Genomic DNA, 26,352 nt, shown 5'->3' on the forward strand with positions numbered 1-26,352 from the left:
CTTAAATGTTTATTGAATCTAATACTTTATTAAAAATAATACAATTTGATTAAGGTAAACAATATTAGGAAGGTATGATACTAACAACTGTATTAATTTCAGTAGCTTACTTCTATAATGCAGTGAAGATAGAAGGAAGTGACTATCTCAATAGATGCAGAAAAATCAAAATAAATTTCAAAACATTTTAGATAAAAATTCTAAAATAACCTTCATAAGTTTATTTACTAAAAACCTACAGCAGGGCTGGGGTTGTGGCTCAGTGGTAGAACACTTGCCCTCACATGTATAAGGCACTGGTTCGATTCTCAGCACCGCATATTAATAAATGAATAAAATAAAGGTCCATCAACAACTAAAAAGAATTAAAAAAAAAAAAAACCTCAGGCTTAAATGGAAATAATTTCTAAGCCTTCTCTATAGGACTGGAAACAACACAAAAATGCCCACTATCATGACTACTGTTTAATGTATATTAGAGGCCCTTAGCCACTGAGGTAAACATGAAAAATAAATAAGAAGCATAAGTATTGAAAAGACCAAAATAATATTTACAGCTGACAAAAATCATTTATATTGAAAGCCCAATAGAATCAATAAGTAAACCAGTAGTAAATGGGAAAGTAAATATTTTGCTGCTACCATAGATGATTAGAAAGACAATAAAACGTAAGATATAATTTATAACAACTAAAAATAATTAGAAATTAATTTAACAGAATATATAAGATTCTATGGTGAAAATTTGCAACTCCAGTAAACAGCAAAACTTCTGACCCATATAAGTGGATGTAGCATGTTTATAATGGCCAAATGCACACTGTGGAAAATCAAGTATCAGTTAGAGGTACTGAATTAAGATACTCAACAATATGGAATAGGATCAGTGGTGCATAAAAAAAAAAAAAGGAATAACAGATTTAGAGCAATATCACCATATCATGTACATAAATGCTAAATGTAGGTGTTCATAGCCAATACTTTATAGTCTGCAATGGTAATCCATGTCCAAGGTCTTATATCAAAATTATAGAGTTGGTTCCAGAGGTGGGGATCTTGGAATGGGAATTAGGGTGAAGGAAAGAAAAATGCAATAAAACAAAAGAGAGTTCTTATATAAACTGATGGTGGTTGTGAATTAAGAATTAAAGAATGTGCTAAACTCAATTCTCCATACTGAAATAAAAAAAGAAAGAGATAGATAGATACCCACTATAGTTATTAAAGAAGAGAGTAAAATTTGATTGTCCCTGATTTGGAAGTTACCTTAGCATTCAGGCAGTCCAATTTCTTTTCAGGACAGAAATCAATGCTTCTACTTCCTTGGAATATATCACTGTCTAATTGAATCATAATACTGGTCAGACTGTTAGGATGTAGGATAGCTCTAGTGGGTTCAGTGTTCTTATATTTGACTAAAACTGTCCTCCTATAAACACCCAACCGGTGGTCCAAGTTCTTTGGCCTGTCATTGTACCCAGTGAGCCTGCAATATCTTTCAGAGCAGCACTTTGAACACTTGAAATAAACGTTGATAGTTTGGCTTTCCTCTTCCAATCCCACATACCCATATTTTTAAATTGTTCTTCCTGTGACCTGTTCAGGATCTTCTAAAAAATGTCAGGGATTCATAGTGTGACATTCACATCAGCTATTAAATGTTCTTACTTATTTGAGAAATGTACTGAAAACTCACCAAGCATCATGCAAGATGCTATGCATGGGTGCTTGACAAAAATGAAATTGCTTCTAAGAGAGTTATAATTTAAAGATCTTGGAAGTAGTCCCCATCTACTGAATTTTGAAATGTATAAAGTTCAAGCAAATACCTACTATCCAAAATAAGTGACCACAGTTTTATACTGATTTATTCATTCATTTATTTGAGAATTATTCATTGAATCTATTTTCTTTGCCAAGGATTATTGTAGTTGCTGGAAACTGGAACATGCTTCTTAGTACCATTAAGAAAGAATCAAAGTTCTAGAACTGAATCACAGGAAGCAGACTTGCTTCTGATGGCTTTACTGAACCAACCAGAAGAAATTGGCTCCCTTCTGATTGGCTGCATTTCACTTCTGTATTTGGTCATAACCTTGGATTGCTGTGACCCAAGAATTCACATTCTGTGACTCCAGTCAAATGTCTGTTCATGTCATCTAAAATCTAGAGTTCCTCTTTCTAATAACTTTGAAAGGAAGGTCAGGGGGCTGAAATTAAACCATTGTGGTTTAAGGATGGGCACTGAACTTGGTACATTCCAAACTAACAAGATTCTAACTAACATTTTGAACTAGCAGAAAAATTCAAGAGGCCTTATAATCGATTCGGTTATCTCTTCAGAAATATACTTCTAGTCAATAATGTCTACGAATGGGACACAGCTCTGTAAAGCAAATATTTTTACACACTGTGGAGGATCAAAGGGAGACCCAAGCATGGGGCTTAGAACCTAGGTGGGGAGAGAAATCACGCATAGGAGAATATCTTTAAAATATCCACATATATCACAAGACAGAGTCATATCTATGTTGCTGAAGTGATTGATGCATAAGAGGAATTAGGCACAAGCAGGAAGAAAGTGTGTTAAGGCCATGTTTGACAGGAAGGCCAATATGAGAAAGAAGGAGAAGAGACAGAGGAAGAACAGCCCAGGCTGAAGAAGAAGGGTGCATGGTTGGGTCAAGGCCCTTGACACGACTAAGACTGTTAGAATGATCAGGGTGCTGCAAGATATCAACGCATGCTTGGAAGTGGGAAGGCAACACAAAAAACAAAGTTCTCTGCAAAAAGGTGTGCTCCCAGAGGGAATCCAGTGAGCAGGATACCTGGGCAGGCAGTCTGCCTGCTTCTATCCTGAATGAAGCACTGCCCTTCACTCTGAAAGGAAGAGTTCAGGGGTATATTCTACATGATTAGCTAATTTAAAATTCTGGGGAGGGGGGCATGGAAAAGGGCTATAATTGTGATTGGATACCTGTTAGAGAATTCAAAAATGGCTCCATTCTGACCGCATGGTTTCCTAACTTCAGATAGTTCCATTATACTTGTGAAATTTAGGTTACAGTAAACATGTTTGTGTTGTATTACAGGTTTAACTTGGATAAAAAAGAAAATATAAATCTTACAAAGATCAGTAAGGCAAGTACAGAGAATGTGTTGACTGTTTGGGGAGGATGAGACTCTGATCCCTTACTGAACTGTACACATTTCCAGCACTTCTGGATTCTCTAACTCCACTGGACACAACCAGGCTCCTCGGAGAGATTAGGCCGGTGTGTTTTACCACCAACTACCCCCAACCACTTGTTTTATAAACAAAGAGACTATGAGTTATCCACAGTCACAGTCACAGGACTGAAACTCAGAGTTCTGAACTCATTGCCAAGTGCTCTTTCCTCTGTATAAAGCTGACAGAAAGAAGGTATCAGCTGTGATGTAGTTCCTTGAAGAAGTCAGAGAGAATAGGTTCAGGCATCCCATTCCAAGAAATAAGAGTAAGAAGTGAAAAGAGGCTTTAAGGCTTCTGGTGGTGTATGTCTTAGAGGCAGGGACATGAGGAGTGATTTCTCTGAGACTGGTAGACAGAAGATCTTCCATTACTGAGACTGGGAGACTTTGAATTGCTCATTAAAATTTGTCATTCCAGACTACACTTGCAGGTGAAGCAGTCACCATCCGTGAGAACTGTTGACCCATCTCTTCTTTAACTTGCTTTGTCCTTATCTTCAAGTTTTATCTTCAAGGCAAGACAGACACATAGTCATTGTTCTCTGGGGGGAAAAGCAAAGGACTATCCATGAGACTCCACATCCAGAAAATACATTAACCAACACAAGGGAAAGAAGACCAGGCAAGGAACAATCTTTTTCTTTTTTTAAGATGAACTTTTTAGTAAATGATCCTAGGATTGATGGGTATTTTTTAACTTTTTCCATATTTTTTTTTATTTTTATTGTTTTATTGTTGTTGTACATAACATACAATATAATTTGGCCAATAGCAGTCCCCTCCCATTCCTCCTCACCTGGTCCCTTTCTTCTAACTCTACTGACCTCCCTTCGATGTTCATGACACAGAGCAATCTTGATGTCATCAAAGTGACATCTTCAAAGGCTGGGGGACCACACAGTTTTCCTGGCAAAATAGGGGGTTCCTTTATAAACCAAGTTTTAGAGTTTCCAACACCAAATATCTGCATTCACCATGGAAAATCAGTAGCTTCATCAGAGTAAGAACATCTGAAGCTTGCTGTAAGGAGGCAAAGGCAAGGGGAAGAGGAAGGTCAATTGGAGATATTTCCCTTTCTGTAGCTAAGTATTTGGGAGCTCACTCAGCCAGTATTAACTGAGCATGGAGAACTGGTGGGGAGAATCTTGCCCAGCTCTTGGGGAATATTTTTGAGGGATTTTTTTTCTTCTTGGGATTTGTGACCCAAGAACTCTCTGTCCTCTATCTTCCCTGGTTAGCATATCTGATACCACCATCACCTGCCCACTGGCAACTATACAACTATACAACTATACAACTTTCCATTGAGAATGTAGTCATACATGTAACCATAAAAGATCAGGATTAAACCACAAATGTTTCTAGAAATCAAATTCAAACTACATTGCAACTGACAGGTACTAGATTATGTTGAGAGCAAATCTTAAGGGTGAGGGTAAGCAAGACCAACTGCTAGTGACATGATTTAAGGTTTCTCAGCATAGGTTGTCTGTCCTCAAATTTATCTTCATGGTTTCATATCTTTAGGGATGTATCTGAAATAATTTGTCAGCTATCCCTTTATAAATGGATGCTTATCAAATATTGAGCAAAATGTAAGAGAATAAGTCTGGAGGAGAGAGTTGAGGTAATTTTCTTATTTGAAAATCTGTCCATGTGTTCATTTATTCACAAACTTGAGCAGATTCCACAAGGTCACAGAATGAATTCAAAGCCAGCCCAGTACCCTCTCTTGCTATTTTGGTTCCCCAAGCCAAGCTGTCTACCACTTACAGGGGTTGGAAGACATTATTTTCCAATAAAATTGAAACTGTACTTAATAGAATGAAGCTTTTCAGAGATAATGTCATAGGAAAGGGCATCTATTTGTATTGATTTCACAAAGTAGGACATTGGTGGAAATAGGTTGAAGATTCCTTTCTGATCCACAGGAAAGATTTTACCATAAATACCATTCAGTCAACTTGCAATCTTCTCCATCTCAAGTTGGGACTGGTTCTCTTTATTGGGTTTGAAAGGTGAACCACCAGACCTTGATTTGGTTTCTCAAATTTGGAGATCAATTCCTTTAGGTTTGGAAAGATCTGTTTTGGAGTACCTTCCAAAGTCTGCAAAAAACAAACAAACAAACAAACAAAAAAACAAGAAAGGAAGTCACTCATAATCTGCAATTGTGTGTGAGTTGTGAAACTTACTGAAAAAGCAGTTTTCAAGGTTGCTTCTGAGATTTGACAAACTGAAAACGAGGCCAGCCAGCAGCTCATGTATAAGAGCTCACACCAATTGCAGTTCACAAAAACTCTAAGTCCAACCTCTGACTTGAGCTACTCTGAATAAAGAGGACTTAAAATCAAGGATCTCCAGCTCACACTGCAGCATCAAGTCAGTCCAATCCTTGGCAAGTTTGTTTGGGGCAGTTCTTGTAGATACACTGTAAAGGGGACTGCTCTAAGAGCTTATTTCAGACTTTGTGCCCTGCTGGCAAGCTTTGCAAGGGAACTAACTGAGGTGGACTTCTGATGGGAAATGCAAAACATGTAATTTACATGATGAATTCAGAATCTCCATGTGAGGAAAATAAGACCAAAATAAGACCAAAAAAAGTTTTAAATTGAAAACAGTCAACTTGACTCAGTAAAATTGTGAATAGTTGTTTCCTGTTTGCCAACTATAATCCAAATACTATATTCTGAATTTAAAAATAAAAAGAATTTGCTTCCTCTGCTCTTGTGTATTTAGAAATCTTGATCACCACTGTGGTTCTCATAAGGCCACCTTGTTAGGGTACAAAGAAGGGTGGTGATCAGGTTTTCTGACATGCAGCATTATTATAGAGATGTAGCTGACACTGAGGTTCTCTACATGAGGTGCCTGCAATACAGTCCCTTCAACCCATCATCCACAGCAGGCCTCTGAGGACCATGCTTTCCTCTCCTCTTAGAATGCCTTCAGATGATCACATCTTGGGTTCAAGAGGTGGTCTCAGGCTTTCCTTTGTCAGCGTTTGCTTTGTTCTGCAGGAGTCCTTACATGTTCTCACCTGTATTTTGTAATTCCCATGTCTCTCTCTGAAGATTCGGTATGTATAGACAAAATTTTTAAACCTGTGAAAAGATGACTGTGTGAATCATAATGTTCTTATATACAAACCCATGTAACATCTCTCACTAGATTTTATATGCAATGCTTTTGTCAGTCATGGATCCTAAAAGAAACTGGTAAATATCATACTTTCTCAACTGAGGGAATTTGAAAGAAATGAGGGCTTTGAAATGGGGAGTTTTATTGTTAGGATGGAAGTCTAGACTCCAGCAGAGAATAAGAAGAGAAAATTTATGGCTCCAGTGGTCTTGGTGCTTCACCCTAGCTCTTTCACCTAGCTCTAGGTTGATATAACATACAAAACACCATTGAGCTAGGGCCATTCTGTTTATCAATGACTTGTCATCAGCTGCATTACAGAATGTTGGGGATTTTTGTCCAAGCAAGTAATGTACTGTGCTCTTGTTTCTCTTTGGAATAGGAGTCATTGGCTAATCATCTAATCATAATGCAGATAACAGACCCATTTTAGCAATTTTCCCATCAAGAAATAGAATTCCATATTTCTCCAATTCTAAGATGTCATCAATTATAAGGCATGTTATTAATTTTATAATGGCTTTCCTGGAGAAGACCACATTAAATGTTCCTATCAGCTATTGGACATGTTCTGATTTCACAGAAACATTACAATGTAAAAAAAAATTAGAATCAAAGACATTGAATGAGGCTCAAACTTTCTGATGCCCCTGTCCCCTACTGCCCTTGCACCTGTGCCAAAGAATTAAATGACTCATCTTTTGACTGAATTGGTAAGTCAGGTATCTACTTCCAGTTTTAAGGCACAAGTATCACACTATATATATAATTCATCACTAATTGTCTGGAGTTTTTGATAATTGATTTCAAATCCTGATCCTTTTCAGGGGAGGGGGAGAATCCTGAGGCCAAAATAAACCAGTAGGTATTCCTAAATCACATGACAAGTGTGGTATAAAACCAAAAAGTTTATATGACTGTCCATGTATGATAAATTAAAGTATTCCAGTCTGAGAAGAGGTCTCGAAAATGATTTTCCAAAGAAATATTGTTCAAATTGGGATCTACATAAAGTCTGTACATTGCATTTGGTTAATGTCATAGTTTTTTGTTTGCTTGTTGTTTTGGAAGCTTGCTATCATATAACCTATACTAAATTCTTAAATGTATTTATTTTAATCGCATTATTAAATTATCTAAGGTAATCCTCACTAGAGGACCATGAAAAAATAAAACACATGGGAGCTCTATGTTAATTAGATTAAAAGCCAAGCTACAAAGACAGATATTGCTCAAATATGGTCTTATTTATTTTATTTTTTGCAAACTATTCTAAAGGAATTGCAAGCCACATTACATTGATGTTTTATAAGAAATTAATATATTGAGCTTGGGATACCTATTTGTTTATTTTGGAATGGTTACCAAAATACACTATGAGATTACAGAGCAATGAGGTTAGTATGTATTTTATATGATTATACATACATGATATATGTATGACAAGATTTATATAGTATTCTAATATTTGTGTCCCAAAATTCATATAGGTTTCTTTTATTTATTTATTTTTTGTGGTTCTGGGGATGGAACCCAGGGCCTCATACATGCTAGGCAAATACTTTGAGTTACGCCTCCAGCCCCCACTAGTTCAAGTAGAAACCTAATCCCCACTGTGGTGGTATTGAGAGTTGGAAACTTTGGGAAAATGATTAATTCTGGATGACTGTCCTTTAATAAGAACATTAATATCATTAATATTCTTATTAAAAAGGCTTCAGAGAGCTGCCTGTCTCTTTTGTCCTTTCTGCCATGGGAGGACATGGTGTTTGTCTTCTCCAAACGACAAGATGCCATTTTGGAAGAAGAAAACTCATCCTTATCAGACACCAAACTCCCTGGTGCCTTGAGCTTGGACTTCTCAGTCTCCAGAACTGTAAGAAACACATTTCTATTATTTATAAATTATCCAGTCTAAAGTGTTTTGTTACAGCAGCAGGGGTAGACTGAAAACATATGACTATGGTATGATGGCATAAACATAAAAATTTATTTTTAATGCTCCTGTTCTAGTTATTTTTATAAGTGCCTTTTATAAAACTTTTTAAAGAAACATTTGTTTTTCAGCATGTATTTATATGAAATATTTGTAAAAAAGACCATGGTTCCCCTAGGTTTTCTATCAGCACCCTGCCATCCCTTCTCCCCCGCCACAGATAGTAACATGGAAGCCCCTTTCCCCATCACCATGCCACTCACCATGCCTCCACTCTTTCCCTGATGAATTTGTAAAGCTAATTTCATCATGTCTTCTTTCCTTGTTTGTCAGTTATTACAAAAACTGCCCAGTCTGGCAGGCCATACTTATCTTCTGCATTCTAATCCCACCAGACTCTAAAGCCTTTGTATGTTTCCTTCTCCCTCTCCTGAAATCTTTCCATTATGTTCCCTGGAATTCAAGGTTCACCTTCATCAAAATCCTCTATATCTTCAAACTTTTTAATTATATCACTCCCTCTCCCATCACCTTCTTGCTCTCAAAGGAATCTGCTGTCCCTTTCACCCCAGGCACTACTTCCCCTGTTCCCCTAAGAGGCTACTTCTTCCTCCTACCTCCTTCTCGCTATGGGGCCTGGAGCAAGTATTCTTGCTCTCAGGGTTCTTCAGTGCAACTTCCTTCTCTGAATTCACAGCTTTGAGTTTCATGTCACTAGATTATTTCACCTAGTACTAGTATCACCTTCATCTGTTGGTCCCTAGTTTTAGCCCCTAGCTCAATGTCACTGTGTCCATTATTATTCTTATCTAACTCTTGGCAATTTCAATTCATACATAGAGGGTTCAACACCCCAATTTCTCAGTCTTTGGTCTTCTCTCTTCCAAAGATCTTGTTCTCTACCTACTCAGCCAATTACTTCCATGTTCATAACCACTCTGGTTACATAATTTGCAGGGCCCAGGGCAAAATGAAATAAAGGGCTCCTTGTTAACAAAGAAATTATTAGAAATTTTGAGATGGTGATGATATTTGATGACTTTTTAAAAAATATTTTTAGTTGTAGATGGACATGATATCTTTGTTTTTTTGTTGTTTTTTTTTTTTTTAGGTGGTGCTCAGAATCGAATCCAGTGCCTCACACATGCTAGGCAAGCGCTCTACTACTGAGCCACAACACCAGCCCTTGATGACATTTTCAACATATAGGTTTGTTGGGGCATAACCACTTCATAATTCCAGGAGCATTTTACCTTCAACTCTTCTACTGAACTAGCAAAACAAGAACATTAATTAAATTCCAACTTGTATATAAATGAGCTGAGGACATGGAGCCAGGTAGACTAGTTTTACTTTAAATTCATGAAGCCCTTACCTAGGCTCTTGATGCTTCCAGGGAATCATTTGCTTTCTTGTTCTCCTGAAAAATGATTCTATACCTTTTCTTGCCTCCATAAATCCCTACCATCTGCTTTCCCATCCTCACTCTTACCTGTTATATTACTATTAATATTTTTAATGTTTTTATTAGTACATTATACTATATAATATTGGGGTTCATTGTGACATACTCTTATGTGCATGGAATATAATTTTCTTCATTTTACTCCCCAGTACTTCCTATTTCTCTCCCCTACTCTCTCCTCCTGTTCTTCTTTCTCCACTCTACTGGTCTTCCTTCTATTTATTATTTTTAAAATTAGTGCTTTATAGATACACATAAAGGCAGAATTTACTGTGGCATATTTATATTGTACATAGCATAATTTGATCAATTTTATTTCACAGTTCTTCCCTTTACCCATTCTTCCTCCTTTCCCCTCAATCACCTTCCTCTACTCCTCTGATCTCCCTTCTATTTTCATGGGATTTCCCTCTCTTTTTTCCCTTATTTTTCTCTAGTTTCTTCATATGAAAGAAAACATTCAACCCTTGATTTTCTGAGTCTGGCTTATTTCACTTAGCATGATGTTCACTTAGCATGATGTTTCCATTCATTTACCAGCAAATGACATAATTTCATTTTTATTTATGACTGAATAAAACGTCATCATGTATAAATACCACATTTTCTTTACCCATTCATCTGTTGATGGGCACCTGGGCTGGTTCCATGGCTTGACTAATGCGAATTGCACTGCTATAAACACTGCTGTGCCTGTATCACCATAGCATGCTGATTTTAGTTCTTTTGGATAAATACCAAGGAATGGGAGAGCTGGGAAAGACTAGGAATGAAATCACCATTCTCACTCTTACTTGATAGTCACTGAAAAGATTGCAGTAAGTAGAGAATTCCCAGACTTGTACCATCATACCTGTTAACATCTGCATTCATACACTCTGCCATTTTTACTATAGATGAATTTTGCATGTCTCTCTGAAAGTTAATCCCTCCTATTTACACTGAAAACCTATTCCTTGCATCTATTTAAGGACATAGTTTTAGCAATTCTTTCCTCTTTCTGACATTGTTAATTATTATTCTTTATATAACAGCATGGGTGATTTTTTTAAAAAAAAAATATGAGTCAGATCATGTCCCTTCTCTGTACAAACATCTCACTAGACTTAGAATAGTCATGTCAATTTGGGAAAAGAATAAGATTGGAGTATATCAGGGGGGCTTCCTGTGTTAACAAATCTTTTTCTTTCTTTCTTTCTTTTTTTTTTTTTTTTTTGTAAGCTATAATTAAAATAGTGAGAAACTAGTTTTAAGGCAGAAAAAGATAATAGTGGCATAGGGTAATCGAGAAACACATCCATGCATGTATGAAAACTTGAATTGTGACCAATCCATAATAACAGGTTGGTGGGCAGGGATGAACTATTTGTCAAATGGCAATATTTTCATATGGGAACAGATAAAACTGAATTCCCACTTCAAACTCTAATTGCAGACTCAACTATGAAAAAAGCAAAATATTAAAATTTAGAAAAATAAATATGTGAACAACTTAATAGCCCTGAATTAAGAAAGTTTTAAATCAGAAAATGTACAAGCCATAGAAAAGATTGATTCATTTTAAACATAATTTTATTAGCACATATTAATGTGCATAATGAGGTTCATTGTAACAATTTCATGACAAATACTTTGATGGTATCCACCTTACATGTTTCCCTCTAATGAATTTCCTTTTTAAGAATTAAAATTTCTGTTTATCAAAATATACTATTAACAAAGTTAAAAATTGGGAGAATATAATTGTTTAGATCTTATTATATATAACACTAATGATTCTCATTAAATATAACAGTATATAATTAGAATAGCAATGCACAATAAAAAAACAAAGAAAATGCCAGTAAACACTACAATCAAGGGGATACAAATTAGAAAACAATTAGTTATCATTTTATAGCAGATTGGCAGTAATGTAAGAATTTACTAATGTAAAATATTAGCTATGACATGGAGCTATAGAAAGTTTTACGTACTACTAGTATAATGCCTATGAGAACAATGTGGAAAATTTAAGTAAAATTGAAATGTGTATAACTTGAGTTCAAATGTCTGTTCTATGAGATGGCAATATTGGAACAAAACTGATGATGTCAGTATTTTATTATTTATTAAAAAGCAAAAGTTGGTAGACCCAAATACTTAATATATTTGAAATATAAAAGATCACAAATATTAAAAAATCAAGTAAATGTATAAATAAAAATAGACATTTTTCTAATATGAAGTTCTTGAATTAATTAAAAGATGATATTCAAAATATAAAACTCCTTAAAACAATAAATTCTTATTAACATAAAAAATTGAAAGAAAATAAAAATTTCAAGTGCAATTTGCATTAAAAGAAAAGGAAGGCTAGAAGAATGGATGAAGAGAGGGAGAGAAGAGGAATAAAGAGCAGGTAGTGGGAGGGAGAAGGGAGGAAGGAAATGCACAATAGTGGTCTCATTTTGCATAGTGAGTTTCTGTTTGTGCAGTTTTCAGCTGTTGGAAAAACACTGTTTATCATAGTTGTGAAATGGTAAGTACCCAAATACTTTCCTTTGACCTGCTCATCTTCAAATAATCCCATCTTAACTTCAAGGTCTTTGTAACCATTTTGAATTTTTATAGGAGTTGAAATCTTTGTGTTGAAAGCCAGTTACAGATTTTGTACTTATGCTTTTAGTAATCTTGATCATCAAATGAGTAGATTCCAGACAGTCTACCAACTGTTCTGTTTTTTTATCCCAAAACAAGACAATTAAACAGATAAAAGGGCTTACTACTAAGTATCTATTTATTTATTTTATAATCAAACTCTTGAAGGTCAGTATTTGGAGGGCAAAGTTATGTTTTTCTTTAGTAGTGGTCTTTTGTGAAGTTTTTATTTCCTTGCATATTCAGAAAAAAATGTATCTAAAACATTGTAGAGAAATGTTTCAAGAAACTGACCTAATACTAATATAGTCTAAAAGTTTGTATCCCTTATTTTTACCCCCTATGTTGGGAAGGGTGAATGGGGAAAGAGGTGATTCTCATGGGGAAGGAAGAGGAGTTGATTGGTAGATGGGATTTACTTGGTATATTCCTGTCTTAATAAGTCTCAAGTGTTCTCATAAAGCTATGGTAATTGAGACAGAATATCGACACCCTGGCAATCCATATGCCACAGTGACCAGCCCATGTGCCATCTTTGCCATGCAAAGTTTGGCCAGAGGGCTGGTGGTACAGGCAGCTGAGTTTTAATTCTGAGCACTGAGTGCTTCAGCTGAAGTGTTGGGATGGAGTGCTCCATTGGGGTAATAGAGAAGACTTCTGAAAAAAAAAAAAAAATCATCTAGTACTATCCAAACCTACCACTAACCATACTGAATTTTAATTATCCCTTTACTTATTTACAGCTAACACTCCACAAGGCCAGAAGCAAGATGCCAGCTTTGTTCATTCTAGCACATTGCCTGACTCAAAACACATATTCAGTAAATAATTGTTGAGTTTCATTGAATGATCTTAAAAAGAAATGTGCCAAGCCTAAATGAAGAAATCTTACCAAGAGACATGACACTTCACTGAATAAAGGGAGGCACAATGTTTTTGAGTGGAAAGGGTACTGGTAAAAATATGATTTCTTATCAAATTATATATAATAGATATTTTGTGTGTGTGCGTGTGTGGTGCTGAGAATCAAACCCAGGGCCTTGGGCATGTGAGGCAAGCACTTTACCAACTGAGCTATATTCCCATCCCTTAAATTATATTTTGATTGGCATTCTTAACCCCAACTAAAACTAGGCCATTGACTTGCTCCCTCATTTCATTCACGTTTCTTTTCTTTTCTTTTCTTTTCTTTTTTTTTTTTTTGGTGCTGGGGATCGAACCTAGGGCCTTGGTGCTTACAAGGCAAGCACTCTACTGACTGAGCTATCTCCCCAGCCCCTCACATTTCTTTTCAAATTTCAGCTGATCAGAGAAGACTGTTTAAACCACTAGTGACGCCCATCTCCTTTTTGCTCCTTTTACTCATTCTGTTTTTCGTTTTTACTTTTATTTCACATGCACTTCTGACAACATTATACGTTCATACAAACTTTTAAAAGGCAATTTAGAAATGTACATTAGGAATAAAAATGTCTTCATCCCTTTGACCAAATATTGAACTATAATTTATTCTATGGAAGTTATCAGAAATATGGATACTAATGTAAAACACAAAGGTTAAAATATTATCGGCATCTATGATGGTGAAAAATTAGAAATAACTTATTTATCCAAAATATTATAAGATGGTTAAGTAAGTCATGCACTTTTATAATATCAGCTCTTATGTAGACATTAAATAATATTCATGATAATTTTTTTTTCAGTGTTAAGGATTAAACCCAGGGCCTTGAAACTGCTATTCTACTAAGCTACACTCCCAGCCTCAAGAGAATTTTTATGGCAGTGGAAAATGCCATGACATGACAATGTTAAGCAAAACAAAAAGACCATATGCCAAATTTTACATAGAGTTTGATATCAAGTATGAATAAAAGAGAGATAACAAAGACCACAAGGAAATATTATAAATATGAACAAAACTTATTTAAGTAGTAGGTACATGGATGACTTTTTTCTATCTTTTGGTACTACTTTTTTTTTCTTTAAAAATATACAGGGCATGTGTTTACATGTGTTTTCAAATTTAAGTATTCAGAAAAAAGGAAGAACAGGAGTGAGTTAATCTTTACCTTTCAGGTTGAGAGTAAATAAAAAACTGGGACCATATTTTTCCTTAGAATTTTTTTTTTTTTTAACAGAGGAAAAATATCAAGGGTTTTTATCGTACTTTCATATACATTTCAACATAACATTTCTAATGGCAGATATGTGGATTATGTCCCCCAAACACCAAGCAATTCTGCAGTGGATATCAGCTGGACATTTTCTAATTTAGTTGTGATACTAACTGGAGATAGTGTCAGACCCCACAGGTTGAAGGTTCAAGTCCCACAAGACTTCCCCCTGCTTCAGATTCCACCTCCAGGTTGTGACCTGTACTTCTGATCAACAAGCTATATAATCCCCTCTTTGGGTTTTATTAATTAAGCAGAAGGGATCACAGAACTCAGGACAATGCTTTAGCATATTACAAAAGATGCAAATGAACAGTGGGTAAAAAAGATACATGGGTTGAGGAATGGGATTGGAGGTATGGAGTTTTCATGCAGTCTGGGCTTGCTACCTCCATGAATTCAGCTATTTGGAAGCTTCCTGAACCTAGTCTTATGGCTTCTTTATGGAAGCTTATTACACATGATTTACTAAATCATTGGTCTTTGGTGATGGATTCAATCTTTAACTCCTTTCCTCATTCTCTTCCCAGGAGGTTGGTGGTGGGGTGAGACTATTCATGCCTTGGTCCTTCTGGCCACCAGCACCCAACCAAAGCCTACCTAGGGATTGCCTGTCAACAGTCATTGTATTAGCAAATGAAAAATACTTTGTGTCTGACTCTTATCCCTACAAAGATCCCAAGAATTGTAGGAGTCTGTGCTTGGAAACTGAATGAAGACTAAATATATGTACCTATGTATGTAACGGTTATTATAAATCAAAATCTCACATTTCCCTCCCCCAATCCTCTATTTTCTCTGGTTTTATTGGTTCTCTACCATGAGTGATTTTATTTCCAAGTGAACATTTGATGTTGTCCAGGGACATTTTTGATTGTTGCAAATTGGAAGGGAAGGTAGCTACTGTTATCCAGATGCTTCTAAATATGTTACAATGCACAGGGCACTCCCCACAACAAAGAATTATCTAGTCCAAAATTTCAATAGTGCCAAAGTTAAGAAACTCCAATATATACAAAGAAATGAAGAGTGCCAAAAATGGCAAATATGTGGGCAAAGGAAAACAAATTTTCTTACATATAAGTTACTTTAAAAGATAATTATTGGGACTGAGGATATAGCTCAGTTGGTAGAGTGCTTGTCTCAAATGTATAAGGCCCTGGGTTCAATCTCCAGCACCACAAAAAAAAAGATAATTATTTACTTAAATCAAAATAATAATGTGTTGTAGGATTAATAAATACATAGAAATGGAATGCATGACAATAATATCACGAGGGCTTGGGTGGAAGGTGGGAGAAACAAAAGGATGTTACCATAGGTGAAGTGGAATAGGATTACTTAAATATAAACTGTGATAAGTTCATGGCATAAGTACTAAATAAGTAACTAAAAAGCAAAGAATTATAGCTAGCAAACTCCCAAAAGAGATAATTTGGAAATATAAAAACTAACAACCCAAAAGTAGGCATAAAAAGAGGAAAGGGGAAACACAGCAGAAGTGAAAAATAGAAAATAAATACCAAGATTGTAAACTTAAACCTAATTGTGTCAATAATCACACTAAATAGAAATGATTTAAGCATCCCAATTAAAATGAAGATGTTGTGAGATTGGAATAAAAAACCAAGACCCAAGAGTATAACCTGGACCTCAAAAGATCTGATAAAAAGACACAAATAGATTAAAAGTTAAATGATGAAAAAAATTAAATTGACTTTAATAAAATTAAAACTAGCAAAATCAAAGTAGATTTCAGAGCAAATAATATAACCAGGGATAAAGAAAAGAACCCATCAAAAAGGGGGATTAATTATTAATCAAGAGGATTAATAATTCCTAAGTGTTTGTGTACCTAAATATTTGTTTCCAAATTCACAAAGTAAAACTGATAGAACCACAAGAAATAGATAATCCATGACTACAGTCAGAAATTTCAGAACTCTTCTCTAAATAACCAATTGAACATGGAGAGAGAAAATTAGCATAAGAAGGAAATAAATACAAAATCAGAACTTATTAAAAAATACATGAGAAAACCAATAAGGACAATAAATAAAGCCAAAAACTGTTGTAAAGATAAATAAAATTGATAAAGTGGTTGTTAGATTAATCAGGAAATAGAGAAGACACAATTTATCAATATCAAGATGAAAGAAGATGTGTGTGGTGGCGAATGCCTGTAATCAAAATGGCTCGTGAGGCTGAGACAGAAGGATGGGGGCAGTTCAAAGGCAGCCTCAGCAATAGCGAGGTGCTCAGCAACTCAGTGAGACCCTGTTTTATTTAGAGATAAAATACAAAAAGGGCTGGGGATGTGACTCAGTGGTTGAGTGCCTCTCAGTTCAATCCTGGGTAACCACCCCCAAAGAAAAAGAATGAAAGAAGCAAAATCACTGCCAATTCCACTATTAAAAGAATATTGAGGAGATATGAGAAATTCTACTTCAGTAAATTTGATGTCATTAATTAAATGTAAAAATTACTTAAAAATTCGAACTCCCAAAGTTCATCCAAGAAAAAAATATCCTGAATAGCCATACATTTATTAAAGAAATGTAATGTGCAGTTAAGAACTTTCCCACAAAGAAAATTCTAGACCCAGATGCCTTTACTGTTGCTAAACATTTAAGGAAGAAATAACAACAATCACAAACTCCTCCAGAAAATTCAAAAGGAAATCCTCTCAATTTATTTCATGAGGCCTGTATTTCTCTGATATTAAAACAAAACAAAACAAAACACATAGACATAAAAAAAAGGTCAGACTATGTTTCCTATTAAATAGATGTAATAATTCTTATCAAAATTTTAATAAATCAAATCAATTGATATATCCAAAAGACAACAATATATCATAATCAAACAGGTAGCTCAAGTTAAATTGCAAGGGTTTTTTTTTTGTGTGTGTGTATGATGGGGGGAGGGGGTCAAAGGGATTGAACTCAGGGGCATTTGACCACTGAGTCACATCCCCGGCCCTTTTTTGTGTTTTATTTAGAGATGGGGTCTCACTGAGTTGCTTAGCACCTTGCTTTTTCTGAGGCTGGCTTTGAACTTGTCATGCTTCTATCACAGTCTCCCCAGCCCCTGGGATTGCAGGTATACACCACCATGCTTGGCTGCAAGGTTGTTTTTAATATTTTAAAATCAATCACTATTGACTGACCAATAGACTAAGAACAAATATTAATCTTAGTTGATGCAGAAAACCATTTAGCAAATTGCTGTGGTCACTCCTTATTTAAAACAAAAGCACATTTCTTAACTCTACTATGAATCAAAGTACAAAAATCATAATAGTGAAAGACTCAATGATTTCATCCTAAGATTAGGAAATGACAAGGACTTTTATTCTCATCACTTCAATTGTTCTGGAAGTTCCAACCAGCTCAATAAAGGAAATAAATGGTGTGTATAAAATCATACAGACTCTACCAAAAAGACTAATGCAGGATATAAGCCCAATAAATAGAAATTGCATTTCTATTTCTCTGCATTCAATAAGTAGTGAAATTACTGATTTAAAATGATAATGAACATAAGAAATCTTAGGGATATATTTGACAAAAGATGTGTAGGACCCATTATGAAATATTTTTAGGAGGAATTAAAGAAGACATAAATAAATAAACTGGGTTTATGGATCAGAATATTGTTAAGATGTCAGTTCTACCCAGATTGAACTATAGATTCATGGACTCTAAATCTAAATACTACAAGGCCTTTTGTTGTTGTTGTTGTTGTTTGTTTGTTTTGGGTGGTCATTGACAAGCTGAATGCAAATTATGTATGAAAAAGCAAATGACCTAGTATAATCAAAATAACCTTGAAAAAGTTGGAGGACTTACACTATCTGATTTCAAAACTTTTAAAGGGATGGCAACCAATGTAATATGGAATTCACATAAAGACAGAATAAAGATCAATGGTGTAAAGTGGAAAGCTTAGAAAACAGAGTTGAACCTGACTGTACCCGATGTGAAACTGAGGGTACAAAAGTATAGACAAAAACATGAAGTCTTTGTAAATTAAGTGAAGCAAGGATTTACTAGATATAACTTCAAAAGCATGGCCTACAAAAGAAAACATTTATAAATTGGGTTTCATAAAATTAAGAATCTCTATACTGTTAAGAGGACAAGAAAAGTCACAAACTAGAAGATACTTGTGAATCACTTACCTCATAAAAGACTTACATTTAGAATATGTAAAGAATTATCAAAACTCAATAATTATAAGTAAATAATCCAAAAATGTTCAAAATATTTAAATAAATATGTCACCAAAGAAACTGTGAATGGAAAATAAACATATAAAAATATACTCAGTATCTTTGGTTATTAATGAAATGCAAATGAAATCCATGAGATATCACTGCACACTTAATATGATGATCATTCTGAGTGCTGATGAGGATGTGAAGCAATCAGATCTCTCATATAATATCAGTGGGAATGGTGAAATAGTACAATCACTTTGAAACAAGTTGGTAATTTCTTAAGACAAAATTACACAGAATAAATAACTGTTAGCCATTCCAACCCTAATTTTTTTCATCTAACAGAAATGAAAACATATATTCACACAAACACTGAGTCACAAATATGCATAGCAACTTTAGTTGTAATAACCATGGATGAGTAAAAGAAATTGTGATATATTCCAAAATGGAATACTAGTCAACAATAAAAAGTGCAGTATTCATACATGTAATTACATGGATGAATCTCAAAATAATTATTCTGATGAATTCAGATGAAAATATTATATACTTTATGGTTTAACTTATATTAAATTATAGAAAAAAACATATTAATCTTTAGTGCCAGAAATCAAATCATGGTGGCTTGGGACTTGGGATGGGTAGGAAGTGTGGTAAGTTGGAATTGCTAAGGAGTATAATGGAAGTTTGGGAGGTAACAGATCTCTGGTTCATTATTTTGGTTGTGGTGATAGTTTCAAGTGTTATTCATATGTCAAAATCAATCAAATCATACATTTTAATTTTATGTCAATGACATCTCAGTAAAAATATAAAGATTATTCTTACCACAGAAAATCAGATAAATGAATTTATTTTTATGTAAGAATATAAACCAAATTTAAGTTAATTTCAATTGTATGCTTTTCTGTTTTCGTAATTGTTTTTTGACATTAGATAGAAAAAAAGTGGTTTTGATATTTGCTGTCATGTACCCAATAAATATGTGGTGGCTTGACCCCCAGGATTGAAGTGACAGAGTGGAACCTGGTTTGTTGGTTAGCCTGTGCAAATCTCCAACCTCATGTAAGATGTGAGAAATACAGGACTTATAAAAATGACTTAAAACTTTAGCATTAAATTCTCAATGAAGTTTTGGAAAGGCTAGGTTCTCTATATTTCAACTTACTCATTGTGATGTTCTTTAACTTTGGGTCATTACATGTGGTGCTGTGCCCTTCCTCAATCATGAACAGTTTGTAGATGAGCACCTGGTCTCATGCTGTGGCCAGTGTTGTGGGGAAACTTGTTCCTGAATATGTTTTCAGCTTCATTTTGGTCAAAATTTGAAAGATCAGTTGAAGGAAATGGAACCAAATATGCCCTATGATGTCTACTATTTGGACTACGTGTTTCCAGGTCATGACACTTGTTATTAACTTGGGTTAACTGTTTTAGCATTGACATTTATTAACTTTGGGTTAATGTTTTAGGACTTTTGACTTCTAGCCATTTGATACTCTGGATTGGAGTGTATGTTGATGCAATCTTGTTGTACTAATTTGTTAGTGTGTGTGAAAAAATTTAAATGTCTAGGATTTTATCCTAAGAAGACAGTTGGGCAAACTTTAAAAATTTTAAGTATAGGCTGGGTGCGGTAGCACATGTCTGTAATCCCAGCTGCTCAGGACACTGAGACAGGAGGATTGTGAGTTCAAGGCCAGCTTCAGCAAAAGCAAGGTGCTAAGCAACTCTGAGACTCTGTCTCTAAATAAAACACAAAAAAGGACTTGGGATGTGGCTCAGTGGTCGAGTGCCCCAGAGTTCAATCCCTGGTACCCAAAAAATATGTATAGGTACAAAAATGGTAATTGTCCCATTACACTTGATCCATTGGAAAATTGCAAAATAAATATTAAAAATAACTTAAATGTATGATTATGTTTAAATTATGGCATATCAACCAATAAAATATAACCAGTAATTAATGGATGATGTGTATCAACTTTATCTGATATGCAAAAATAAGTATAATATGTTGAAAAGGGTTGCAAACTGTCATGTCTCAGCCCTTTTTATTTTTATTTTTTTGTTTTGAGACAAGGTCTCACTAAGTTGCTTAGGGCCTCACTAAGTTGTTGAGACTGGCTTTGAACTTGTAATCCCCTTTCCTCAGCCTCCTGAGCTGCTGGGATTACATGTGTGCAACACTGTGCCCAGCTGTGCATTCATATTTGCTTATATATCATAAAGAGAACTCTGGAGAAATATGTACTGAAATGTAAAAATATGGTGATTTCTAGGTGGTGAGAATAAAATAATTTCTGCTTTCTTTTTAATACCTTTCTCAGGGCAACAGAAAGATAGTGCCATCATCCTCCTGAGTAAGGACAGGCAGGAGGTTAGGGCTCTAATCTTTCTTACCTGCAATATTCCTATGGCTGTAGAAAGTTCCTCCATTTCCATTCCTCCATTTAACATTCACAGATGAATCCCCTCCATCTCCTAATACTACCACATTTTGCCTCTACTGATTGCAAAGGCAGACCCAGTTCCAAAGTCACACAACACAGATGGTGTTTTATGTGTTGGGGCTTTCTAGATGTTCTATCATGTTATGAGATCAGACACCATTTCCTGTCCATGCTTACCACATAGCTTTCTGGCCAGTGATATTAACCACTAGGACTTCCTTCCTTTGCTTTTAATGTCACTATAGTATCCTTGTTTAGGTCTGTGAAAGTATGAAAGTTGACATATTGCCATTCTAAAAAGAGAAGGGGCCGCTCATTTCTAGCAAGCAGAATGACAAGATTCTACACAATCTGTGCCCTCAAGTCCTCTGCTTGGTCCCAAGGTGACCACCTTGAACATATTTCAGTGGAGCTGGGGATATAAGTAAAGGGAGAGCAGATAGTAACATGTTAAACTTTGACCTCAAGCGGGTTTCTGCATCAGAAGCTCTAGTGTCTTTCCTCACAAAACAGGAGTCATGTCACCTATCTCAAAGAGCTTTGCAAAAGACAAGGGAGACAATGCATGTTTCATGCTTAGCATAATGTTTGTTCATAGGCAACACCTACATGGTGACTCTTTCTATATAGAAAAATTATATAGACAAACAGGCTAATATTTATGTTACATGGTAATTTTAGATTTGCTTACACAAATTTTATTATGATTTGGACATGGTTTGTATGCCAAAGGCCTTGAACTTGCAATACTCCTGCCTCAGTCTCCCAAGTCACTGGGATTATAGGAGTGTGCCATCAAACCTGGTTATACTATTTTTTTTTTGTTTTGTTTTCATCATCAAATTGTCTCCTCTTACTGGAATGTAGCTTCATGTAACCATGAACATTGCCTCTAGAATGTATCACTGTTTTACCAGTATGACCATAGTTTGAGCCTAACAGGTGTTCAGTGTTTGCTTGTTGAGTGAATAAATGAAGGTTCCATTCCTCCTCCAACTTCTGTATCTAATGTCTTGATAGATGAGTCACTCCTTGCTCTCAGCTCACATAGTGCCCTAATGATAGTCCAATCATCACAAATGTCATATACATATCAGTGTTTATTAACTTCTTTATTTTCCCTGTTAGGATCTAACATAGTGCCTGGCATACGGAGGACTTTAAAGAATTATTGAACAACCCAAAATGAGTAGTCCTTACTGATCTGGGTGATAATAAGCTTTCATGGGACCATGATGAGGTAGATAAGGGACAATTTGACTTGAACCTTATACCTGAGGGTGCATGAAATTTTGTCTGACTTTCAGGGATATGGGTAGAGAGAGGAGGGTAGGAACTTATCCTGTGCAGGCACCCAGCAAATATTTATTCTTGCTCTTCCATTTGATTTATGTTTTCTTTAGCATGTTTTAGTGACCTTTTCTTTAGATGAATATGGAAGCTGGTCTGATATATATACCACAGAGAAGTTAAGAATAAGTGCCAATTTCAAAGAGAATTCCAGTACAGATCACAGACCCTGAGATACTGGTCAAGGTTTGTCCTGTCTGGCACATCTCTTGCAACTTCTTCTTGTGTTTTCCATTTTCACTTGTCTCAGTCTATCTAGTTCCTCACTGTCTCCCATCCAAAGGCATGACAATCACTGTTTTTATCATCCAGTACATTGTTCGTATCATTTTGAAATTCCTAAAACTTGGCACTTGGCACATGCCTCCCCATTTATTGCAGAATCAATCTTTTTAAATTTCATGATCTCATCCCAACCTACTCTTCAAAAATCTGATTTTCAAACTACCTTTGAGGAACCTTGTGTAAGTCGTATGTGCTTAAAAGTATTCAACTAGCCGGTCTCTGTTTCTACCTCCTCCCCTCCCTAAAAATGCATTCCACCCCATTTCCATGGTGACCAAATCACATCCACTCTAAGTCCCATCTCCAATCTACCTAGGAAGATTTTCCTGCTCATCTATTCTGTCCTTGAATTCAAATAAAACGGTCTTTTTTGGGAATTTTACTTTATTCTTATTTTATTTATTTGAGACTTTTTGGACTGCCTTAAAAAAATTGCACCAAACATGATAGCACATGCCTATAATCCCAGCAGTTCAGGAGGCGGAGGCAGGAGGATCACAACTTCAAAGTCAGTCTTAGCAATTTGTGAGAACCTAAGTTACTTAGTGAGACAGTCTCAAAATAAAAAAATAAAAAGGACTTGGTGGTTAAGTGCCTCTGGGTTCAATCCCCAGTACAAAAACAAAACAATTCAAAACAAACAAACAAAAAACAAGTACTGTTGGAATTTCTTTAGAATTTCCCTAGAAACACAATGTTTGGGTAGAGAGTAAGGATTCACTACATTTTTATGAACAATTAAAATTTGTTTTTGTAATTAAACAAAAAAAAGTGACAAAAGAAACAGATGTATATGTACAACAGGAAAACAGTACAAAGAAGTTATAAACGAAAGGGTGAATCCAACACTCTTCTCCCAACTCACTACTAAATTCCCCAGCTGTTACCACATTATACACATAATTTTTTTCCTATTCTTGGGATTGAACCCAGGGATGTTCTACTACTGAGCTACATCCCAGACCTTTCTATTTTGAGACGCTCTCACCAAATTTTGCTGAGTCTGACCTGGAACTTGTGATTCTCTTGCCTCAGCTTTCCAAGTCACTGGGATTATGAGCATGCACCACTGTGTGTGGCTGACATAATCTTTTTTTTTTTTTACACAGATGGAGTCATATTTTGCAGCTTGTCTTTTCAACAATAGATCTTGGAGGTTTGTTTCATAACATATATGGATGTACCCAATTTTGTTAATGCCTGATAGCATTTCACTGATGGTACAGATGCCCTCCTAGAGACATTTAGACCCTTTCCAATTTGTGTAATCGTAACTATGAGGAAAATTTTTATTAGTGAAATCTTGGGCCATATTTTATGTTCTGGCATATCACTGGTCAAGAAACCTGCATCACTATGTGCACAAATGTCTCTGCTCAACAGTAATTACCTCTGGGTAGATTCATAGTCTTATTTCTCACCCATCTCTTAAAGGTCCCACAACTTCTTAACATTGCCACACTGGGGACCAAACTTCCAACACACAAACCCTTAAGGGATAAACCACAGCATAAACTAGCAATGGTTAAAAATGTACATAAAAACATTCTCACTTGTCACTTGAAAATGTGAACTGAGAACACCTTAGGGCTATCAGGCTCATGTCTGTATCTCCAACACCATTTAAAGAAGCAAATATATCCCTACATATTCTATTTGTAATTATAGTCACTTTCACTTTTGTCTTTACAGTTCTCAAGTTCTAAGAAGCACAAAAACTTATACAAAGAATGATGAAGATTCTTTGCCTGGCCAGAGTTTAGTCAGGCTTCTGAACCTTCTACTAGGCCCATCTTGTGTATTTCCTTATAAAATTCAGCTATCAAAGAACACTCCCAAGTCCATTTGGCAAGAACACTTTTCTTCAATATTTGATCAGCCTTTATATCTGATCAGGTTCTTCATCTTCCACCACATCCCAGTTGATGTCTGATCACTCTGGCCTATCTTCCCCCAGAGTCCTTTTAGGTCAGTTTAGTTGTAATTCTCCTTATCCCCGAAGTTTTCTCTTAGCAATTTTCCATCCACTGACTACTCCTTTGTTATACATTTTCACTTTCCCATGCTGTATTCAAAGTTTAGTTCAATCCCTCTCCCTGCTGCAAGTCCCTAATTGCAGTGGTCCCTATATGTATCACAATCATCAGAATAAAGTCTTTCCCACCATGCTCTAACAAGCGTTATTGAAGAATTTCTCTTTAACAGAAAATAATTGGATTTTAAATTTTAATAGGTAGAATAAAGGGTTTAGTGTTCTCTATAAAGACGGAAATATATAAAGTCAGGGGATCTCCACTGATATCTGTTCAAGATTGCTTTCTAAGTTGAGCATAAACAATTTCCTTCATCAAAAAAGCTCTGATATTCTGGCCTAGAATTTTATACTTAGCATAGACTCTGGAAATACCAAGTAAATTTTAATACAAACAAGTGGTTTGAGAAATCTGGGTCTCCATTTCTTTACCTTACCTATAACATGCTGACTGCTTCTGCTTGTCTTGATAGACTACAAGAAGAGTTAAAAGAAATGACTTATGGTGAAGCCCTTTACAAGCTAACAGAATATGAAATGTTCGTATTTTAAGTTTGAAAAAGGCTGCAGCAGAAATACTATCTTTCAGATTGGAATTTTATAAGGGGCCACTTGAAGGAGGGGATGTTTCTAACATTTCTACCTTCTCTCTATCCTCTCGTATTTTTTATAGCCTTTTCCTTCCACATGAGCCCCACTTTTTCTGCTACAGAGTCTGTTCATGTGGTATTTACACCAGGGAGAGGAAAGCAGGTAGAAGAGCAATGACACATCCCTTCTGTCCTGTCTTGCAAGCTTCTAGCCATTTGAGAGCTACAACACAGTGAAATACAATTCCTGTACCATGTAACTGCCATTACTGCAACCAAGGCCAGGTTTCAAATGTGCTGAAAATAAGGCTACTCACGAGACACAGAGGCACAGGACTCCTGGCATAGACTCGCTATCTCTTAGCAGAAAGTTGCCATCCACCCCTTCCTTGAGCAGCAAGATCTCGCAATCTCGCTTGGTCAGAGGGCCGTGGTAGTAAGGTAGATCCATGAAGAACCCTCTTCTGTTTTAGCTGCCCTTTAACCTGAAATTCAGCTCCAAGTCAAGGGATGGCTTTGAACAGGGAAGAGAAGCAGGTGGCTTAAAGAGGCCTGTGGAAATATTTCTTCCTCTAATGGAGTGACAATGAGATGGGGTTGCTCTATGGACCTCAGTCAGCTCCAAAAGATTCAGGAAATGAGAAGAGTGTGGGTGATGAGGTGACCAACACGTCAGCCTATGGGTGACTATGTTAGTCACAGAAGCAGCTGAGAGCACATTTGAGTACAGTGGAATCTGATGTCATGGCTGGGGTTGCAATGTTAAAGACAAACTCCTTGTTAACCATGTGACAGCTTATAGATCACCATCTATCATCAGTTTTCAC

At 35.7% G+C, this 26,352-nt stretch overlaps 1 protein-coding gene across 1 annotated transcript; it reads right to left on the reverse strand.

Moving 5' to 3' along the window:
• SH2D1B (SH2 domain containing 1B) lies at positions 1-26,136 on the reverse strand. The gene is made up of 3 exons (XM_079137081.1): positions 25,843-26,136; positions 6,272-6,335; positions 1-5,339 (listed from the first exon to the last, which is right to left on the reverse strand). The coding sequence occupies exons 1-3, from the start codon at positions 25,974-25,976 to the stop codon at positions 5,187-5,189; spliced, it is 351 nt and encodes a 116-aa protein (XP_078993207.1). The 5' UTR covers positions 25,977-26,136; the 3' UTR covers positions 1-5,186.
• Between the last annotated feature and the right edge of the window lie 216 nt (positions 26,137-26,352).

This window comes from Sciurus vulgaris, assembly GCF_902686455.1.
Source record: "Sciurus vulgaris genome assembly, chromosome: 1".
NCBI classification, from domain to species: Eukaryota; Metazoa; Chordata; class Mammalia; order Rodentia; family Sciuridae; genus Sciurus; species Sciurus vulgaris.